This window comes from Mus caroli, chromosome 3, assembly GCF_900094665.2.
Source record: "Mus caroli chromosome 3, CAROLI_EIJ_v1.1, whole genome shotgun sequence".
NCBI lineage: Eukaryota > Metazoa > Chordata > Mammalia > Rodentia > Muridae > Mus > Mus caroli.
In genome coordinates, this window is record NC_034572.1 from 116,030,032 (window position 1) to 116,051,855 (window position 21,824).

The window sequence follows — 21,824 nt, forward strand, 5'->3', positions numbered from 1 at the left end:
CTAGGGCCCTGCATAGCCACTTCCAGAGTGAGTGAGGGTGCAGGAAGTGGACCTTGTTTACTCTCACAGCAAGAGCTGGTATTCCTGGGAGCTGTTTTTCTCTGCAGGGGAGGCAAAAGTCAGACTTAGGGGCAGGCAGGGAGGCAAGGAAGGGTCTGGGAGGTGCTCTTCTGATTGGCCTTTGGAATGTAGAGGCTCTGGGACAGCTTCCCACAGGAAGCGGCCAACACACTTCAGGTGGGGGAAGGGCGACCTCACCATGACCAGTGTGGCCTTAATGGGCTAGTCACCCTACCCTGCTGCCCTTCAGTGACTTTCCCACGTCAGCTTTGGCCCACTGCCATCTGCTGCCTGCCTGGCAGCCTGGGGCCCTGGGCAAAGGTGTGCATTTTCAGGCACTCTGCTTCCCACCTATCTAGCCGCCCCTGGGCCCCTGGACTAATCTGATGGGTTGATTGTTGATCATGGCGGACACGCCTCAAACATCAGTTCTCCAAAGTCATTTCCTTTAGTAATTTGCTGCTTATCTTTGAGTGGTTGCTGGAAGGTTTTGTTTGCTTGTTTCCAAACGTAGGGAAGATCTTCCGGTTTGTGTGACACTGGGTTATGTTTCCAGAGGACCTGTGTATCACAGCCTGGCTGGTAGAGTGTATCTCTTCCTCTGTCAACAGAATACAGTCTACCGCCGCCTGTAGTTAGAACGACCCCCAGTTAATCAGAATGGACAGAGGGAGTGTGGGAGAAAGTGCCTCCAAGTCACCCTCTACCTTTCCCTGGCTGGTTGTGCGCTGTGCCTTCCAGTTGACCCTACCGGCCACTTTTGCTTCTAACTCAGCAGTTAGAGATCACCTGTGGGTGTGCCCCAAGCCCAGCCAGGAAGATAGGGATGACCGCCACCTCTGACCTGTGCAGCGCTAATCTGTACATAGAGATAGAAAGTGACCCCCAGCTTCCTCCCAGTTGACATTGATCCATTGTGGAAAAGTCGTGTTAGTTAAATAAGCCATTCCCCCAGGGAGTGAGAATCATTTAAAGTTTTTTTTTTTTTTTTTTTTTAAGAAGTATACACATTCCAGTTCATCAGATGCCTTCCCACTACTCCCCAGAGGATGGTGACCCATTCAGCACGGTCTTTTCAACAGGATGGAAGGGCTGAGGAAACAGCCTAGGACTCAGCTGCTCTGGCCCTGGGGACTCTGGCACACCCAGTCAGTTCAGTTGCTCCTCCTCTGCGGCCTTTCCTTTACTGTGAGCGTATGCGCTGCTGCTGCTGCTGCTGCGTTCATTCCGGGAGTTTTCTTTTCTTAACTTTCCGTGAGTGAGTGACGTAGCCTGAAGGAGGGTTTTACTACTTAATAACACGATTCTGCCTGGTCTCTCTGGCTTCAGGAATAAAGAGAAGAGTGGCAGCCAGCCTGCCTGCCTGGATCACGTGCAAGACAGGAAGGCCTTAACCCTCAAAGCTCACCAGTCGGAGAGTCACCTGCCGATAGGTAGGTGTCGGGGAGTGTCAGGCAAGAAGGTGGTGGTGTGACCCTGGGGGGTCCTCAAACTTTTTCTGCCTCAAACAAGCCACGGGGTGTGAAGATCCCATATCCTCAGCCTGGCAGGGAGGTTGGCGGAACTGTTTGGTTATGGTACACTAAGCTTAATACTTTATGCATCCAAACATTTAAGTCTCATAAGCAGCCTTCAAAGTGGGCACAGTTATTCCCATTTTGCAGCTGTGGAAACTGAGGAGTTAAAGTACTGAGTAAGAGGGTCACCTAGCCTTTGTACCCAGGATTTTACATTGCAAGCCCTGTTGATATGTGGTGGTCATTGTGATAGCAGAACTCACTCCTTAGCTGCCCCCTGCCCCACCAGTGGCTCAGATAGTCTGGGGGCTGCTAACGGAGCGGCTGTCCACAGACACCTTGCTGTTTCTCTGTGTTCTGTCCATGGCCAGAAGAGTGGTGGGGCATGGAACTTGGGAACTCTGTAAGCATTTAGTGCCAGTGGGAGGATTTTTCATTTCTTTTAATAAATAACCTTCCACAGGGCCACAAAGTGACTTTCCCCAGTGCTCCTTTGTAAAATGTTTGTTTGGCTTATCTCCGTGTGTCTGTCTATCTTCCTTGCATCTCTTGCTCTCTCTTTAGTGCTGCCTGAGATCCACCCTGACTTTGTGACTCAGAGCCCTTCATGCTATGTGGCTGAAGGTTTCTGTTTCTTCTGGCGGGATTGTGCTGTTCACTGCCCAAGACGTGTTTCCCTGTTCTGACTGTCCCAACCTGCTATGACCATAAAATGGTGTTAGAGCCCGCCCCTGGGATTTAGAGTCACCTCTAGAGTGAGGTGGAGCCAGGGACGCCTTCACAGTGTTCTCGACTGCCACAAACCAGACCTGATGTGAGAAAGTCACAGTGTTTTCTTTTGTGGCAAAGAGGAGAACCCAAGGGCATAGGGTGAGAGCTGGGAGCGGTTACTCCCATTTTGTTTTCTGTCCTCCAGACAACTGAGCTTTCTCTGACCTTCTTTTCTCCTCCACAGGCTGCAAGCTGCCCCCCCAGTCTCCGAGTATGGACACAAGCCCTTGCCCCAACTCTCCCGTGTTCAGGACTGGCAGCGAGCCCACTCTGAGTCCTGCACTGGTACGAAGGTTCTCTTCAGATGCTAGGACAGGGGAGGCGCTTCGGGGATCAGACAGCCAGCTGTGCCCCAAGCCACCCCCAAAGCCCTGCAAGGTGCCCTTCCTCAAGGCTCCCCCCTCTCCATCTCCCTGGCTCAACTCAGAGGCCAACTACTGTGAACTGAACCCTGCTTTTGCTGTGGGCTGTGACAGGGGAGCCAAGCTTCCCACACAAGCCCACGACAGCCACGAGATGCTGCTGACAGCCAAACAGAATGGGCCATCGGGTCCCCGGAACTCTGGCATCAACTACATGATCCTTGACGGGGATGACCAAGCGAGACATTGGGATCCACTGGCAGCGCAGACGGATGAGGGTCAGGAGGACAAGACCAAGTTTGTGCCACCTCTCATGGAGACCGTGTCGTCATTCAGACCCAATGACTTTGAGTCCAAGCTTCTTCCTCCAGAGAACAAGCCCCTGGAAACGGCCATGCTGAAGCACGCGAAAGAACTGTTCACCAACCACGATGCCAGGGTCATTGCGCAGCACATGCTGAGCGTGGACTGCAAGGTTAGTGTTCTGTGGCTGTCCGCTTCCATTACTTTTAAGGACGTCTGCCTGGCCACACCGCACCTTGCTGGGTCGATACTTCGTCATAGGGGAAAAAGCCAGACAGTAACGCAGGTGTGGGATTTATTTGCAGGGTGGGAACCACCAGTCAGAGCAACCTTTGCCCAGCAGGAAACTGGTAAACTTCACCTAGGACAGAGGGAGGGAAGACCTGCCCCTGAACCCAACCTGCTAAAGATAAGCACCTCTGTGACTCCTCCTCCTACCTCCTTAGTTAAGAACTCCCCTCAGCCCTGTCAGAACTGGAACAGTTGGGGGCGAAGGAGGATCACAGAAAGCCTGGCTGCTGGAGTGGCAGGGCCCTTGCTATTTTATTCTATTATACATTATACTCATACACATGGTATATTTATTTAGTTTCTGATATGATCTTTATGATAATCATCTTCAACTTGATTTTTTTTTTAAATTGTTCAAGTTAAAAAAATTGTAAGATGCAGATTAGAAGAAAAGATAAAATCTGACAAAATAAAGTTTCTGGGGTCAGTGAGATGGCTTATCGAGTATATACAGCTGGCTGACAAGCCAAAACCTGAATCCATTCCCCAGAACCCATATGGTTGAAAGAGGGCCCAGCCTCTGCAAGTTATCCTCTGACTGTACACACATTGTGACATATATACATATATACACACATACACATACACACACATACACACACATACAATGAATTTAAAATATCTCAAAACTCAGGCTAGAGGAATGGCTCAGTGGTTAAGAGCACTGGCTGCTCTTTCACAGGACCCCAGCTTGATTCTCAGTACCTACATGGCAGCTTTCAACCATCTATAACTCCAGGTCCAGGGCATCTAATACCCCTTTCTGGTGTCTTTGGCACCACCCACACATGCATTTCATAGACATACATGCAGGCAAAACACACATACACATAAAATAAAATAGAAGAGTAAAAGCTAATTTTAGAAACTCCCGCTTCCCTAATGCTCACCGCTGACAATGCTTGGGATGTGGAATATCAGGCTTATTAGCATTTGAGAACAAAACTGTTTGTTATACATAGATACAATTCCAAGCCTGACTCTCATTCCATATCTATGTACATTCTTATCATTTTGGGTTTTTTTTCCTTAAAGATTTATTTATTTATTTTATGTATATGAGTGTTGTTTTCATGCACAGCAGAAGAGGGCATCAGATTCTACTCCAGATGGTTGTGAGCCACCATGTGGTTGCTGGGAATTGAACTCAGGACCTCTGGAATAGCAGCCAGTGCTCTTAACTGCTGAGCCATCTCTCCAACCCCATTCTCATTTTTAATAGGGGCATTTGCTTCAGGAGCAGGTGATCTGTGTATATAAGCTCTTGGTATCCCTTAGACAACGGGCATCTTGGGCTTAGCCCACCTTCCTGGTATATAGCAGTTGATACGTGGGCATTTGAGTGATAGATAAAACCTCAGTGAAATCTAAAGCCCTGTTTCATTCAGCTCAGAGAAGGCCACGAGTTTTAAAGGTTAGATTTATTCAAAAGCTGCATTTTCCTTCCTGTGTCAGGAATCCTGGCTGTAAATCTAATCTCCTAGCCATACCCCAGGGGGGTTGGGGACTGAAAAAAGACTTCCAGGATGAACTGGAGGGTCACCGAATAACCTCAGTAGAAAGAGCTCTTTTCCTGACTCCAGGACTGGAAGGCTAACTAGATGACCAGTGTAGGTCAGAGCCTGTGGCCGAGGGTGTCACCCCTGCTTGTAGAAGAAGGAGGGCATGTCCCTGCTAAGCAGGCTCCAAGGGAAAGAACAGGACTTGTTACTCTGCTGGCTGGACAGCCTTGTGCAGAACACACAGGCAGGCAGAGAATTTGCCATGTTAAATCCGTACCTATTGTCAAGAGAGGACTGAGAGTTCCTGTCCCAGCAAGCCAGTCAGGCTGGGCCCTGGGTCTGAGCATTCAGCACCATGCCAGTAGGCCTGAGGTGAGTGAGATTCACACCGAGTGTGAGCCCGCCCACCCACAAGCCTCAGGAGGGAACTCTTTGTACACACAGGGGTCTGCAGTTGCAGAAGAGCTCCTTTTCTGGGGGGCAGTGGCCCCTTGGCTGTCTATGAGGGCTTGAGAGTTTAGGAGAGAAAGGGAAGCTGCCTGCCCACTCCTTACAGGTCTGGAAGCTTCCCACTGCCGTTGACATCCTTTAGAAGAGAGCCCGAGTCTGATGTCATTTGACAAGTATGCAGCCCTCCTCCTGCATTTCCTGCCCTGAGCATTTTGTCCTTCGCCTGGGCCTCCTCCCTGGATCTGTCTTCAGGTTCCATTGAAAGACAGGTTGCTTGGGAGTCCCGAGCAAGCAGGGAGAAGGTAGCCTCGACTCTGTGCAGCCTAGCCTCACGGGCAAGGCTCTGTTCAGCTGTCTGCAGTCTTCCCTCTACCACCCGTGCCTTGATCTTCTCCCAGAACTGCTACCAGGCTGTGCCAGTGTCTCCAACAGGAAAACTCTTTCCCACTGTAAATCAATGAAATGGAGCCAAGTAGGAGGCAGAAGCAGGCACAGAGCAGCATCTGGGGCCCTGTGCCCATAGCACATGGTTCAGGAACAGCTGCTTATTCAGGGCATCAGGACAGTGGGTGGTTCTGAGCACACCGGAAGCTGCAGCCCATCAGTGTCCAGCACCCCAGCTCAGGGCCCGTGCCACCCACAGGTGGACACTGCTTGTGCCTCACTTGTCCTGGTGGAGCACAGCCACTCTGCCACCTACTGTCTTTGAATGTGGAAGTGAAGTCTCCCACGTGGCCTTTAGGGATGAGTCCAAATCCCACCATCGTCCATTAACAGCTGCATGGCCCACGTTCTCTCTCCATTTGTGGAATGGAACACTCCCTACCCAGATGGTCAGTAAAGACTGAGATAATATATCTGAAGCCTGGCACTTGGCCTGGTGCAGAGTAAAGCATGAAGTGTTGATGAGTGTTACGTGTTCAACCTTGATTGAGCACCAGCTGCGTGCCCGGCTCACTGGCATGTCTATCCTGGACGGACCTACTGTTTGGAGGGAATGGGATGAGAGGAGATGTGATACAGGAACTTGGTCCACAGCATGGCCAGGAAATGCTCTAGCAGGAGTGGCTGGACTCCCTAGGCTTGAGCAAGGGCTTGAAGCTAGAGATCATGGCCAACCCGAGATGACTTTGGAAGGCTGAGCAGTTGGCAAGGTGATTGCAGAACGTGTCTTGCAGGCTTGGAGGCACATGTGCTATTACAAGCTATGGGGACAGGGGTTGGTCTAAATGGGATTCATTTCTGGAACAAAGAAGAGGAACTTGGGGTGGGCTGGGATGGACCTGAGTGTTGTCCTCAGTGTTGCAAGTTTCTGCATCTGGGCTCACACAGGATCTTGCTGTTATAGCACTTTACTATTAAGCTAGGGCAACAAACTCATGTGCCTGTGGGCTCAGGTCTGAGTCCTCTGTGCTGGGGACAGCAGAGCCAGAACACCTAGTGATTGGACCTGGCAGTCTGATTGCATTTTAGGACTCTAGGTAGCTGAGAGGAGGGCCAGGCCTCAGGGGTCCTCAGGACACCACAGGGGTCTTGAACATAGAAGAATGGGTCCACAGAGTGGTGGCAAGTGGGACTTAGAGTGTCTTGCCTTAGGGCATTCCTGCCACCCTGTTCTGCCACAGTGAGCACACCCTCCTCCTAGAATCCCCAGCGGACTTAGCTTTGACCCCAGGGTTGGCTCAACATCCCGTAGTCTTCCAGCCCAGCCCTGGAAAGTATGTGTAGCTCAGGAAAGGGACCTGATGATGGGTGATTGACACTTAATTCTGACCAGGGGCTTCTTGCTCTCAGAATGCCTATTAGTGCTTCCAGAAGAAAAGTGTGTCAGTGGTGAGCCTTTGAGGCTTACTACGCAGAGGGTGTGGGCTGCAGTGCGTGTCAAAGAGGAACAGGGCTTAGAATCTCTGGCAGGATGATGGACTAAACATGTGAGATGTATGGAATGCCTTGCCATGGTCAAGGTGGACCTCTTTCCTGACATCTGGCCAGAATTGCCCCCTCCACATGGCCAATGACTCACAGCTTGTACTCTCAAACAGTCATTTGAATCCTTAGCAAAGCTCTTGAGAAAGGTGAGTCGTACCTGTAGTGGTGAGCCTAGAATGAATCCCGCATCCTGTCCTGGGCGCCACCACTGGACAGCCATGTCCTCAGCTCATCCCCCAGGGCTGACAGGGGTTGTCTTGCTCAGCTATGGAAGTTTCAGGTCAGGTTTAATAACTGCTGAACTTCCTGATCTTTTTGTGTGTGACATATTATGAAGATCTCTGCACTGCCTGGCATAGTTAGGGTAGAAGACAGCCCACCACAGGAAGCACAGAGCATCTGGTGCCTGCCACGTGTCCAGACTTGGTTAGACCCCTGACTCCCAGGGTCACACTGCAGTATGTCAGTGAGCTAGCATGGCCTCAGTTTAGAGATGCAGCTGACTCCGCTGTAACCTTTCAGTGTGCTGTAGACTAAGAAGCAGTCAGGTCTGACAGCCAGTTCCATTCAAATGTGGTTATGCACGTTAGAAATGAGATGGTAAAAAAGAAAAAAAAAATCACACTGTAAGAAACCGGAAGAACGAATTTAATCAATGAAGAGAAAAACAAAGAATTGGATTGCAGTGAGAGCTGACTTGAAGGAAGGAAGATTTTCTTTCAGGGAAACCTCTGTGGAGAAGCCGTGGGAGTGGTTTCCAATCACCACATATGTTTTTAATGGCTTCCAGCCGTAAGGTACACTTACTGCACCCAGGAGAGACGTAATTAAGGGCAATAGCAGCCAGCCGTGGCTGTTAAGTGAGAGCATGAATGGTAAGGCTCAGAGCAGAGGGGAGCTTGGACGACACTCTGCTTTTCCACTGAAGAGCCTGGTGGGCTTCACACACACACACACAGCCTCCACACACTCTCACACACACACACAGCTGAGGGGAGCTTGGACGACACTCTGCTTTTCCACTGAAGAGCCTGGTGGGCTACACACACACACACACACACACACACACACACACAGCCTTCTTGTTGGCAGCAAAACGTCTTGCCAGAATCCAGCCTGTGTCAGGCCAGAGCTGACTAAATGATAAGTTCCCTGGCTGGGCTTGAATGCGTACCAAGTCTGTAGGCTGTGCAGGCCGTTTAGGAGTTCCGTCAGTCCTTTGCCCACTAAACGTGTGTGTGTGTGTGTGTTCTTGTTCATGTATGAGATAGTACACCTCATGTGGAGGTGAGAGGACAACCCCTCAGGTGTCCTGAGGACCTGGAGCTTGTCACTAGGGCTGGCTCGAGAGCCCCGGGGATCCACCTATCTCTGCTCCTCAGCACTGATAATTAGGAGCCCACACAACCATGCCTGTCTTTTTACCTGGGCATTAGGAATCAAATTCCAGTTCTCATGCTCACACAGCCAGCAATGCATAGACCAAACTATTTTCCCCAGCCCCTCACCCAGTTTTATAGTTTATGATGTATATTAAGATCTTCAAATATCATATATAAGAAACATTTCGCATGCTGTCACTCAAAGAAATCCAGACACATTGCATCCTCAGCCGCAGTTCGCAGGTACTGTAGTTCTTTCTTTCCTCGCACTAAATGAACACGGGCCAACACACTTCCTGATCTAGCACCTTCCTCTCTCCTCGGCTCTGGACAGGTCGCTAGGATACTTGAAGTCTCTGAAGACAGGAAGAGGAGCATGGGCGTGAGCTCTGGACTGGAGCTCATTACCTTACCTCATGGACGCCAGCTGCGCCTGGACATCATCGAGAGGTGAGCATGCTGTCTCTACGTTCCCCACAGTGACGGCTCCTTGCAGGTATCCGTGCAGCAGGATAGGGGGGAGGAGAGAGAGGAGCAGCATCCGACTGTGACTCTCCTCAAGCCTGAGCTATGTCTGGGACATCACACCTCCCTTGCCCCATTCCCAAACAGTGGCTGGAGGGTGGCCTTGTTTGAAGCCGTGGCTGGCGTGGCTGCAGCCAGAACGCTGCACCTCCTGCTGCCTTCCTCCCCTCAGGAGCATCTCACAGTGTCTCTGAGCTTAAGACCTCCTGATGAATTAGGATCTGGAAAGACAGAGGAGAACAGATTCTGACCTCTTTCTTTAAGGGATGGACCAGAGGACTGGGGTTCCCCGGGTTCTGAAACCACACTGCCATTTTCCAGAAACGCTGCAGCCCCTGGGTACTTAGTGTCTTTCCTTGTCGCTGCACTAAGTCACCCTGGCAAAAGCATCCCAAGAAAGGGTTTATCTCAGTTCACAGCCCCTCATGGTGGGGAAGCCAAGACAGCAGGAACGTGAAGGATGTGGTCACACTGTGTCCTCAGTCAGGAATGCAAGCTTTTGCTCCGTGCACTTAGCAGGGTCCCAGCTGGGGAGTGCTGCTGCCTACAGGGCCCTGTCTTCCTACCTCAGCTAATAAAGTCCCCAGGGGCCCATCTACCGGCTGATTCTAGATTCTCTCACCGCCACACTAGGTGTTCATTAAAACACACGGGTATCTGTCACCTCAGGACTTGGGGGCTGGAGCAGGATGATTAAGTCCAGCCCAGGCTATAAATAAAGCCTTTTCGCAAACAATAAATAAACCATGAAACAAAGCCAAAGCATGCCCTTGAACATGGATCTTTAGAGATGAGACACACTTTTAATACAAGAAACACAAGACTTGATTTTCATATTAAAACAAAAGCTGACCTCTTTTCCCCTCCCTCCCTCCCTCCCTCCCTCCCTCTATCCCTCTCTCTTTCCCTTTCCCTCTCCCTCTCATTCTCACTAGTGTGCAAATTATCTCCCGGTCACCCTGACTGTTTTAGCTTCCATGATATTCTTGGGTACAGCCCTGGCCAGTTGAGTTTTCTATGGTGCAGGAATGTGCTCAAACCACTGACTGTTGTGGCTACTGTACATGGGTGGCAACGGGAACGGAGAGAGAAAAATTTTTAAATTTAAGTGTTAATACCCACTTGTGCAAGCAGCTGTTGGCCTCTGGGAATAAAGGCTGCATTCCACACAACTTTACAAATCTGAGTGTGGGGTGGCATTGTCTGTAACTCCAGCACTGGTAAAGCCGCGGGAAGGAGGATCACAATTTCCAGGCCAGTCTGTCATATACAGGGAGTCTATGTCATATATACAGGGAGTCTATGTCATATATACAGGGAGTCTATGTCATATATGCAGGGAGTCTATGTCATATATGCAGGGAGTCTATGTCATATATGCAGGGAGTCTGTCATATATGCAGGGAGTCTATGTCATATATACAGGGAGTCTATGTCATATATACAGGGAGTCTATGTCATGTGCAGGGAGTCTATGTCATATATGCAGGGAGTCTAGCCTAGGCTACATATGGAGACATGGTCATAACAAATAAAAACAACACAAAACAAATGGCTTTGAGGGAGTGAGGCGGAGGCTGGGGGGTGGCCAGGGGGGAGGACAGATGTGTTAGAAAATGAACCCCTAACTTTGTTCAGGCAAGCTTTGGGGAATTTCATGTCTGACTTCTGAGCCACCTGATCTTCCTGGCAAGACTTCTCACTTGAGCCTCCTCCCCTGCGGTTGTCTGGGTGGAGTGGTCGCCCTCACTTCCGCGTTCCGAGTAGACGCAGTGCAGTCTGGACTCTCCAGACACCCTTTCTTCCTGGCACCTAGAGGTGCGCTGGGGCCTGAGCTCTGGGCCGAAGCCCTGGCCAGCCTCGCTCTTGCTCGTCTTCTGACTTCAGCTCGGTCACGATCCCTCCCTTTTTGCTGCTTGCCTAGACTCTTGCACCCTCATTTGTTTCTATCTCTCTCTGACTGTGGGATCTACTCACAGAGCCTGGAGGATAGTTTGACTAGTTACAGTGTGTTAACTAAGTAAAGGCCAAGGTCTTAGGTGCCCTGAATTGAACAGTGACTTCATTTCCTTGTTCTGGAATCAAACACTGACTACCCCTGATGTCTAATTTACTACCTCATTCCAAAGCAGGCTAAGCTGGAAGCATTCATCTGATAAGAGGTGGATATGGCTAGCTGTGGCCACTGACACGTAAGCCACAGACTGAGTCAGCCCCACACAGCACCAGAAAGTCCCCAGCAGATGCTGAGCAAGTGATTGTCATTAGCCAGTTAGCCACTGATGGCACACCACAAGAACAAAGCAGGGGGAATCGGTTCCTTGTTAGTTGAAACACCTGGGGTGTAGGGCTGAATTAACATTGTTAATACTTTTACTAAGAGAGAGAACTCTTCCAACAAATATTCCAAGTTTATCTGGGAATCTGGTTGGATCCATTGGTTAGAAAGACAAGAAATCAGGAATGGGACATAGTTGGGAGAGAAGGAAAGAAATGGGACAGACAAAGTGAGTTAAGGTGGCCAGGTCTCATGGGGACAAGCCTGTCACTTATAGCTTATTCAGGAGACTGAGGCAGGAGGACCACAAGTTCAGTAACTGAGGAGGCAAATTGATGAGACCTTGACTCAAAGTTAAAGATTAAGATGGGCTAGGGACAGAAGTCAGGTGTAGAGGGCTTGCTTTGGATGTACAAGGCCCTGGGTTCAGTCCCCAGTGCCTTGGAGAGGGGGATGAGAGAAAGAAAGAGAGGGAAGGAGGTGGGGGTTGGGGCTTACAAATATAGATAGAGGTGATAAGTTATTTTTGTGTCCACAGTCTGTATTTTACAAACCTTGTCCCTGCTTTGCAAGTGAGTACTCCACACACACACACACACACACACACACACACACACACACACGACATTTAAAGACACCAGAGCCCATAACTCAGTTAACAGGTATTAGGAGAATTGGGAAGACTAGGCGAGCTCTGAGTCACTACCACCTCTGCTGAATAAGGGTGAGAACACAGTGGGGAACAACAGCCCCAGCGATGAGCTTTCAGAGAGTATGACCCTGGAGCTTCAAAGGCAAGGCGTGATAGCTACAATTAGGAATCATAGCTACAATTTTACTTCCAGTTCTTGCATAGTAGCCTGGAAGACTAAGACAATTTTAGCCCAGTGCAGTAAATTCCTGGGTTCAGATGGGGAAGGAACTGGTCACTGTCTGAGCTTCCTGCCAAGACAGACCCTGCACATAGGGTCCCATTGTTATGTGCAGAAAAGTCACCATGTTTCCTGCCTTAAGGCTCTTGAGTGTGACCCTTGCAATTTTGGGTGAGGAAAAAAGGAGAATTGGGGGTGGGGGAGTAGATCCTCTGTTTTATTGGGGTCTGACCTTACAGCAAATTCCTGCCTGTCTGTCAGTCTTTGTTTACCTCTTCAGTCTCTCGGGCGCCTGTGTTGGGGCTGCAGAACACTCTTCTTGCCTCCTCTCTTCTCTTGTTCCGATACCGGTGACATCTTGAATCAAGTTCATATTCTCCCTATCCCCCCTCCCAGTCTATGTCGCTCTCTCCCACTCACCCCTGTCTCTCCTTTTCTATTCCCACTAAGTGGAGCTCCAGTCTTCCTCAGAGGTAGCATCCCCTGTATGTTGGGAAACCTGGTATCTCCTCGTGCCTCTCATGGTAAGAGAGAGAACACGTACCTCTGAGGTCCTCCTGCCCTGCTGGTCCACCTCATGCTCCCATGTCCATGGTTGAGCCTGGTTCTGTTCGTGGTGCATTCTTTACCTGGTGTTAGATGGACTTTATTGAGATCAGCTTTCCAAACTGGCTCCCAGCCAGTGGCACACAAATAGCCCTTCTGGATGATTAAAGCCATTTTCTCCTCATCTTGTCGATCCGAGCCTGACCCTTTGGTCTTCTCCTACTTAGGCACAACACCATGGCCATTGGCATTGCTGTGGACATTCTGGGCTGCACAGGCACACTGGAGAACCGAGCGGGTACCCTCAATAAGATCATCCAGGTGGCGGTGGAACTGAAGGACGCCATGGGAGACCTCTATGCTTTCTCAGCCATCATGAAAGCCCTGGAGATGCCTCAGGTGAGATGCTGGCTTTGTGCAGCCTCCCACACAAGCATGCATTCAACACTCGTCAAAGAGTTCTATATGTCTCCACCATGCACATCTGACTGCTCTGGCCAACTTCTAAAGATAAACTAAATGTTAGTGAAAGCCACGCCGGGGACAGGCAACCGAGAGCACTGTCCTTAGCGCTTTGATTCTGTTTCTAAAAACACTGGTAATTGATCATAGTTCAATCTCTCATCTTTGATGCAAAATAACAAGAGTTAGCTTCACTGCTAACAAGCAGTATTCCTGAAGAACCAGTCAGGGCAAGACACCATGCTGGAGTCTGTGGTATGACAGAGGCTGCATCCACTTGGGTCAGCAGGGATGTGGCTAGTTGGGGTAATAAGTCGGGAAACCGAGGCATTTAAGGAACTTGTATCAGAGATTCCCTAGACCAGCGGTCCTCAATCTGTGGGTCCTGACTTCTTTGGGTGTCAAAGGGGTCACATGCCAGACATGTTACATATCAGACATGTACATTACAATCTGTAACAATAGCAAAGTAATAGTTATGAAGTGACATTTTATGGTTTGGGGGGTCACTGTGACAGGAGGAACTGTATTACAGGGCATTGTAGCATGAGGAAGGTTGAGAACCTCTGTGCTAGACTCAATTTGTCTCAAAGCATCTTCCCCAAGGTACTTCATTTAGGAAGTTGTCTCGCCGTCTCACTGATGCTGTAGCTCCTCGGCTAGAATATCTCAGGCAGGGTCTCTGCCTTTGTGTGCACTGGCGGATGCTGCACGCTTTCAGAAGACTGTCAAACACAATGGGCCTCCACTGTGAAGGAAGTGAGGTCCGCTGTCTCTACTGCTCAGGTCCGCTTTCCCTCATGTAGGTGCTTAAAGAACTTTGAGTGGTAGAGTCAGTCAGTCAAGCCAGGTTCGGCCAGCAGCATCTACACTGCTGGGTCTTTTATCTTGGCTGTTACCTACACACAGATTAGCTCCGAAATCCTGCCAGGTGCTCATAAATAGCCACCCTTCCCACAGAGGGATACAGCTGCAGTCATACGTCCTGGAAGTCAGAGCATACGTGGCACATACTTTTCTTCATTAAAAACAAACAACACACAACAAAGAATGACCACCTTAAATGCAAGATGCTGAACAGATTAAGGGCCCTTACCAGAAATTTCTTGGAGAACCGTGTGATGTCACTAGCCTGACCTACACATGAAATAACTACAATGAGATAGTTACTTTTAGGCATTTATTTTTTTTTTTAAGTATGTATAGAAACACACACGAAGCATTGTGGGATGGGTCATCAGGGCAGTGTAGACTAAGGTAGAGGCTGCGCCTCTTTTCCCTCACAGTGTAGACTAAGGTAGAGGCTGCGCCTCTTCTCCCTCACAGTGTAGACTAGGGTAGGGCTGCGCCTCCTCTCCCTCACAGTGTAGACTAGGGTAGGGCTGCGCCTCCTCTCCCTCACAGTGTAGACTAGGGCTGCGCCTCCTCTCCCTCACAGTGTAGACTAGGGTAGGGCTGTGCCTCCTCTCCCTCACAGCTGCTCTGACAGCTTCTTGCTCATCTGTCACCTGTTCCAAACTTAAGCAGAGAGGTTTTTTTGTTGTTGTTGTTGTTTTCTTTTTAAAAAAAAGAGCCTTTCTGAAACAATAACCTTTCCTTCTTGCAGATCACAAGGTTAGAGAAAACATGGACTGCTCTGAGGCACCACTACACGCAGACAGCCATCCTCTATGAAAAGCAGTTGAAGCCCTTTAGCAAAATCCTGCATGAAGGCAGAGGTGAGCACAGGAGGGCAGGGTGAATGTCGGGCTCCTTACGTCTCTCCTGGGTTAGCGGTTCCTGTTCTGTGTGTCGGAGCTTTAATGGGGCACATGCTAAGCCTCTGTCACCTGCAAGGCTGTTGATGGCTCACACAGTGGCCCTGCTCATATAGCTCTGCAGTGTGTCAGGGAACCCAGATGACCACTTAGAGGGTCTGTGACTGACTGCCAATAAAACATGATCTGGAACTTTCTTCCTCATTCCTCAGAGTCTACATATGTCCCAGCAAGCAATGTGTCAGTCCCTCTGCTGATGCCACTGGTGACCTTAATGGAACGCCAGGCTGTCACTTTTGAAGGGACCGACATGTGGGAAAACAATGACGAGAGCTGTGAAATTCTGCTGAATCACTTGGCAACAGCTAGGTTCATGGCTGAGGCTTCTGAAAGCTACAGGATGAATGCTGAGCGGATCCTGGCAGGTAGGGACTTGCTCCTGCAATCTTCTCTGCACAGGGATTAGGAAGAAGAAAAGAAAGGGGATGGATGCCCTCGGTCAGAAAAATGGCCACCAGAAAGGATTAAGGTGTAGACACTACATTTCCTACGCCATTGCTCATTTGATAATGTGTAAGAGCATACAAAGAAATGGGTTTCACTGTGGCGTGTGTGCATAAGTGTGTGCAGCTCGAGGTCAACTTCAGATGTCTTTCTTCAGGCACCATACATCTCTTTGAGTCAGCATCTCTCACTGGAACTTACCTTGGAGGCTAGGCTGGCTGGCCAACAAGTCCCAGGGACCCTTCTACCTGTCTCTCCATCCAGTGTGGGGATTAGAGGTACATATCATCTATGCCTCACTTTAAAAATACTATATTTTTCAAGCTAAGCAGTGATGGCACACACCTTTAATCTCAGTACTTGAGAGGCAGAAGCAGTTGGATCTCTGTGAGTTTGAGGCCAGCCTAGTCTACAGAGTGAATTTCAAGGCAGCCAAGTCTACACAGAGAAACTCTTGTCTTGAGAAATAGAAATTTTAAATATATACATATATACATTTTATATGTGTGTGTGTGTTTCTATGTAGGCATGTATACAACATGAGAGAAGGTGCACAGGGAGGCCAGAGGGATCACACTGTTGAGCGAGCTGTAGGCAGCTGTAGCCACCTGACATAGGTCCTAGCAGCCAAACTCAGGTCCTACGACAGCAGTACTCATTCTTAACTGCGAGCCACCTCTCAGGCAACCAAGACCAGCTTAAAAAATCAGTTATTGAGAATGTTGTACATGTGTACTGTATTTATGTAATTTCTACCATACACACTTTCACCTCCTGTGTCTCCCTATGTAGATCACTTTAATTATTGTTACATATATATATACACACAAACATGTATCTGCAAATATGACCTACTGAGTCAATTTCGTGTTGTTCATATGTGTGTATGTCAAGGGATGACCAACCAGGATTGGGTCCCTAGAGGAGACAGACTCTTCTCTTAGCAGCCATTAATTTCTATAGCACTTCATCTAGGGGTGGCGCCTTATAAAACTTGCTCCATCCTCTCTGGAATGTCAGCTGGTGTTGCCACTGTACAGGTCTTGTTTAGGTGACCATATTTCTGAGATTTCATGGGTTCAACTTTCTATCATATGCAGTACCTCATAGCATGTATCGTGGTCCTCTGGCCCTTAGTCTTTCCACACCCACTTTCTTCCTTGATGTTCCCTGAGCCTTAGGTGTAGAGACTGGATTGTAGATGTACCAGCTGGTGGGAGACAGGCAGCCCACAGTAAACTGTTCTCTGCATTCTGACCGTTGCGGATTTTCATTGATGGTCATTATCTGCTGCTTTGATAAGTGGCGAGAGCTGTAGCTCTCTGTGGATGTATGGGTAGATCCTTAGAGTGCAGTCGGGAATTACACTGGTGTAGACGAGTGGTGTAGAAGGCTCTCCCGTGACCTCATCAACCACAGGTATTTGACTAGGTTTACAGTACTAGGCACAAATTCCCTCCTATGAGTGTGCCTTTGATCCAAGTAGATGGCTGTTGGTTACCCCCAAGATATAAGTGCCACTCTGGCACCCTGAGAAATACCTTGCTATGATAGTCATAGTTGTGGCTCACAGGCTTTAAAGCTGAGCAGGACTTGGTATCCTGTAGAGCATCTACAGATGCTAGGAGAGCTAGTCCTCATAGAGGAGGCTTGTAGGTCACTTCCAGCTCCATTCATCCAGCAATAGGGTCTTACCTTCAAGTTCTGGGAGTCTCTTGAACCCCTTTGACCAAGATTGCAAGAGAGGGTTCCTCTGCCTGGCATTGAAGTTTCTCTTAGATTGATTATGACTATGGCATTTGGGAGGGAATATTATCACCCTAAGTGGCACAACTTGATTTAAATTAAATATATGTGTGCATATATACACACATATACATATACACACTCACACGTGCGTGTGCACACACACTCTAAGTAAATACAAAATATGTTTATAGTTTTTTTCAGTCATCCTTGGTGTGTGTGTGGGGGGGTTGTTTTTGTTTTAAAGCTGGTAGCAGTGGAGGGAGAGGGGGCAAAGCATCCCCCTTCATAGCCCCTGTGTCCTATTGTTCCTCTCTAGAGCTCCCCACATGACCCACCATGGTCCCTTGTCAGGAGGCATTCTTTCTGGATCTGGTTTACCCTCCTCAGAAAAGTATCTTCTAGTTCTATCCAGTTTCCTACAAAATTCATTATCTCACTTTCTTCACAGCTGAATAGTATTCCATGGTGTAGATATACCATTTTCCTTATGCATCCATCAGCCCAAGGACACTTAGGTCTATTCCCACTTCCTAGCTACTGTGCAGAGCACACATGTATCTGTGTAGTAGCGTGTCATGTCCTTGGGGTATATGCCAAGGAGTGGCATAGGTGGATCATATGCTGCGTGAGCATTAATCACACTAATCTCAAAGTGGCTGCTCCAGCTTACAATTCCACCAACAGTGAAGTGGTTCCCCTTTCCTCACATCCTTGCCGGCATCTGTAGTTTTCTTGATCTTAGCCACTCTGACTAAGGTAATGAGGTAAGATGAAATCTTAAAGTAGTTTTAATTTGCATTTTCCTAACTGCTAAGGCTGGTGAATACCTTTAAAGGTGTTTCTTAGCTACTTTTCTCTCTTTTGAGAACTCAATAGCACATTTTTAAAGTTGGGCTATTTGTCTTCGCTGTTTTTTGAGTTCTTCTAGGTATTAATCCTCTGTCAGCAGCTTGTTGTCAACTGTGTACGTGCAGTCCTTTAATGTGTACTCTGGAGATTGAAGTCAGGCCTCTGTGCTCACAAAGCAAACACTGACTGAGCTGTCTTCTCCAACCTGGAATTCTCATATGTCTAGGTCATTCTCACTACTCCAATTCATCCCCAGACTGTGTCCTGAAATTCCAGATGACCTCCGGGTCCTGTATCTCCTGTGCTCTACTCTGGGACAGAATAAATAAAAGGCAGAATCAAGAAGACTGTCCACCATTAGTACCTGGGAAGGCGTTTTCATCATTGTGTTCTTGCTCCAAGTGTCCACACGTACTAGAAAGTGCTGTGTAAAGGGAACTTTAAGCTTTGTAGTAAAAGCAAGCAGCTTCTTCAGAGTGATACATTCGCCCCAGGGTGTGCTGTGCTGTGCTGTGCTGTGCTGCATTAAGTAAGTGGGGATTCCCAAGGTGCTTAGAGAGAGGCATCTCAGCACACAGTGCGTAAGTGTAGTGTGTGATGGACCACTCAGGAAAAGTAACTGATTTGCTCAGAGAGGCAGCCTGTGAGGATGACTTCCAAACAAAACTCTACTGTTTTTAGTAACTGTGATACTGATTGTGAGGCAGGGTCTCATAGATTCAAAGCTGATCTTCAATTTGATGTATAGCCAAGGGGTGACCTTGAACTTCTTGATCCTCCTGCTCCACCTCCTGAGTGCCAGGATCACAGGTATATGTCACCAGCCTGATTTATGCTGGAGAGTGAACCCAGCGCTTCATGCGTGCTAGGCAGACATTCTGCTACGTGAGTTATGTCCATAGTCCCCATTGTTGATTCTTAAAAAGTCATTTGGCAGAAAGCAAAGCTGGGCTGACTTGGGAATTCTACTCAGACAGTAAGCCTGGCTGCCTGGAAGTATGAGGAAAGTAGCCTAGGACCACAGAAATTTACTACCATAAGTCAGACTTTTCAGCTAAGATAGTTGAGTCACGTGGTATGTAGGTGAATGATGTGACAGGTAAATTCTGCATCAGTCACACTGTTACAAACAGCTGCAGACGAGGCGCAGTCACCATGACTCCTCACAGCACCACAAGCCCACAGGGACACGGGCTTAGTGAGCTGACTGTGGGTTCTTTGAAGCTGGAAAATGCCCTACATCTTCCTTTAAGTGGTGTTTTTAGAGAGAGGACAGAGCCCATCTCAACTCTTCTTTAAAACATTCATGTTTACCTTTGAATTTGGGGCAGAAAGGACTGAACTTGCCCATTTTGTCTTGGTTAGATTTCCAACCAGATGAAGAAATGACTGAGATCTTAAGGACTGAGTTCCAGATGAGATTGTTATGGGGCAGCAAGGGCGCCGAAGTCAACCAGAATGAGAGATATGACAAGTTCAACCAGATCCTAACGGCCCTCTCACGGAAACTGGAACCTCCCTCAGGAAAGCAGGCCGAGCTGTGAGAACCAGCTGGAGGGCCTTGGGGCACTCCCTGGAGCTTCTCCAGTCGCACTGGGCATGCTCGTCGTCTGATAATAATGTGCAGATCCAATGGGATACAAGCCGCTAACATCCACAGGATAGTAAATGTGTAAACTGCACAGAGCACACTTATTTATGAATTGTTTAAAATTACTACTGATTTTTAAATGAATGGTAATTTATTATTAAGATAACTATTGCTAATGTTGATCAGCAAACTTAAGATGTAGCTATGTTGCTGGTTGTTTAATATCATGGCATTTGACCATCTTAGTTTTAATTCCTTGTCAGATAAATGTAAATAGAGGCATTTAAAAGAAAAGCATGAAACATGGAAGAAGGTATCAGTTATATGATATTCTTTGAATATGAAACTGTAAATAGTTATGAATGGAAATATATCTTTTTGTGAAATAATTGTATCCTGTCTCTTTATTATTGACTCAACTTAGCATGACAATTCTAATTCCTGGGTTCTAAGGAGCTTTCTCCCCTATCTCCATATTAAACCAAGTAACAAAAATGGTTTGCAAACATAGGGTTTCTTCTGCAAGAGACAGAACAACTACTGCTTCAAAAGACCTAGGTTCAAACCCGAGGGCAAGTTCTTGCTAAAAACCATACTGAACCCCAAGCTGTCAACTGCCATTTTATTTCATGACACAACGGTCTACGTGACACAACCGGTCTACGAGTTGGCTCTCCTGGAAAGCCCTTCCACGTACACTTGGACCAATGCTTTCCTAGTCAGGGTTCTTCTGGCATCTCTTAACCCATTTGTTGGTTACTTTCTGCAAAATCAACTTGGGGGAAAAACGGTTGATTTTGGCTTACCGTCCCAGAGGAACAGAGAACATCACAGCATGGAAGGTGGAGTCAGTCAAAGTATGTTTCATCTACACACGGGGACCAGAGTAAGAACAGGAAGTAGAGTCAGACCATAAAAACAGCCCAATCCCAGTGACAGATCTCAGCAAGACTCCACCTCCTAAATGTTCAAGGACCTGTGACCTTGCCAAACAGCACCACCAACTTGGGATGCAGTGTCCAAACACATGAGCTTTTAGGGGACATTTCCACCACACCAATCTCTGTGAGGAGGCAAACCCCAACACTTTTAGAGTATATAGTGTTTGCTATACTTTGAATCAACTAATATATAGAAAAAGCACGTGAAGAAACTGTTCCCTCTAGCTGGTAAATACACAAATCCCGCAGACTCATTTTCCAGGTTTCTGGCTTCCCCAAAATAATACTGTTTAGTGTTTAAACACTCTATTTTTGCAGTGTAAAAAGTTTAGAATACAAGATTTAAAAATATCCTGCCACCAACTATCAAAGACTTAGCTATTTGTCTTCCCATCATTTTTGTTTGTTTGAGACAGGGTCTCACTATGCAGTCCTGGCTGTCCTAGAACTCACTATGTAGACTAGGGTAGCCTTGGGTTTACAAGAGATCTGCCTGCCTCTGCCTCCCCAGTGCTGGGATTAAAGGTGTGCTAAGGATCGTCTTCCACTGTACCTGGGGCTGATTTGGCTATAGCAGACAACCAATGGGCTTCCTGGATCTGCCTGAATCCATGCCTACACTTGAGGTTAGTCTCCAAGCCTGGCTTTATGTGGGTAATGAGGAACTACTCAGGTCCCCATGTTTATCCATCAGGAATTCCGTACACCTCCTCAGCATTTATGGTTTAACTTGCTTGTTTTTAAGAAAGGGTCTCAGGCAGCTGAGGCTGGACTCCATATAGCCAAGAATGACCTTGAGCTTTAAACTCTCCTGCTTCCACCTCCCAAATGCCATGTGCTAGCCCATCCAATCTACATTTGTTAATCATGCTGGGAGAAAATCCATCTTCCTAGGGCAATATAAAGAAAGGTTCAGATATCTTTAGAAAGCTCTTTCACAAAAGAACACTAATTGTCACTCTGTCTTTAATGCAGTGTTGAGCTTAATGATAGAAAACTCTTGAACACTGCCTCTCCTCAACCCGAAAAGCCAAATGACCTATAAGTAACCCTGAAAGAAAACATTAAATTCACCCCAATGAATGGAAGAATGGAGGGGGTAAGCTTGAAATGCCCCCATATGGGGATCCTACTTACTAACTAGGGTTGTGGCGGGGGCTGGGGGAGGGACAGCATCTACTGG

General features: G+C 48.0%; 1 protein-coding gene across 2 annotated transcripts in view; it reads left to right on the forward strand.

The window, feature by feature from the left end:
• Bcar3 (BCAR3 adaptor protein, NSP family member) overlaps window positions 1-20,094 on the forward strand; it is a 111,198-nt gene extending 91,104 nt beyond the window's left edge. For both annotated transcript variants that reach the window (XM_021157545.2, XM_021157547.2), the window contains 7 exons: window positions 1,390-1,493; window positions 2,533-3,185; window positions 8,902-9,017; window positions 13,016-13,187; window positions 14,857-14,968; window positions 15,220-15,432; window positions 19,475-20,094. In XM_021157545.2, the coding sequence (XP_021013204.1) occupies window positions 1,390-1,493; window positions 2,533-3,185; window positions 8,902-9,017; window positions 13,016-13,187; window positions 14,857-14,968; window positions 15,220-15,432; window positions 19,475-19,653 (1,549 nt within the window). In that variant the 3' untranslated portion in view covers window positions 19,654-20,094. The remainder of the gene's footprint in view (window positions 1-1,389; window positions 1,494-2,532; window positions 3,186-8,901; window positions 9,018-13,015; window positions 13,188-14,856; window positions 14,969-15,219; window positions 15,433-19,474) is intronic.
• The last annotated feature ends 1,730 nt before the right edge of the window (window positions 20,095-21,824 follow it).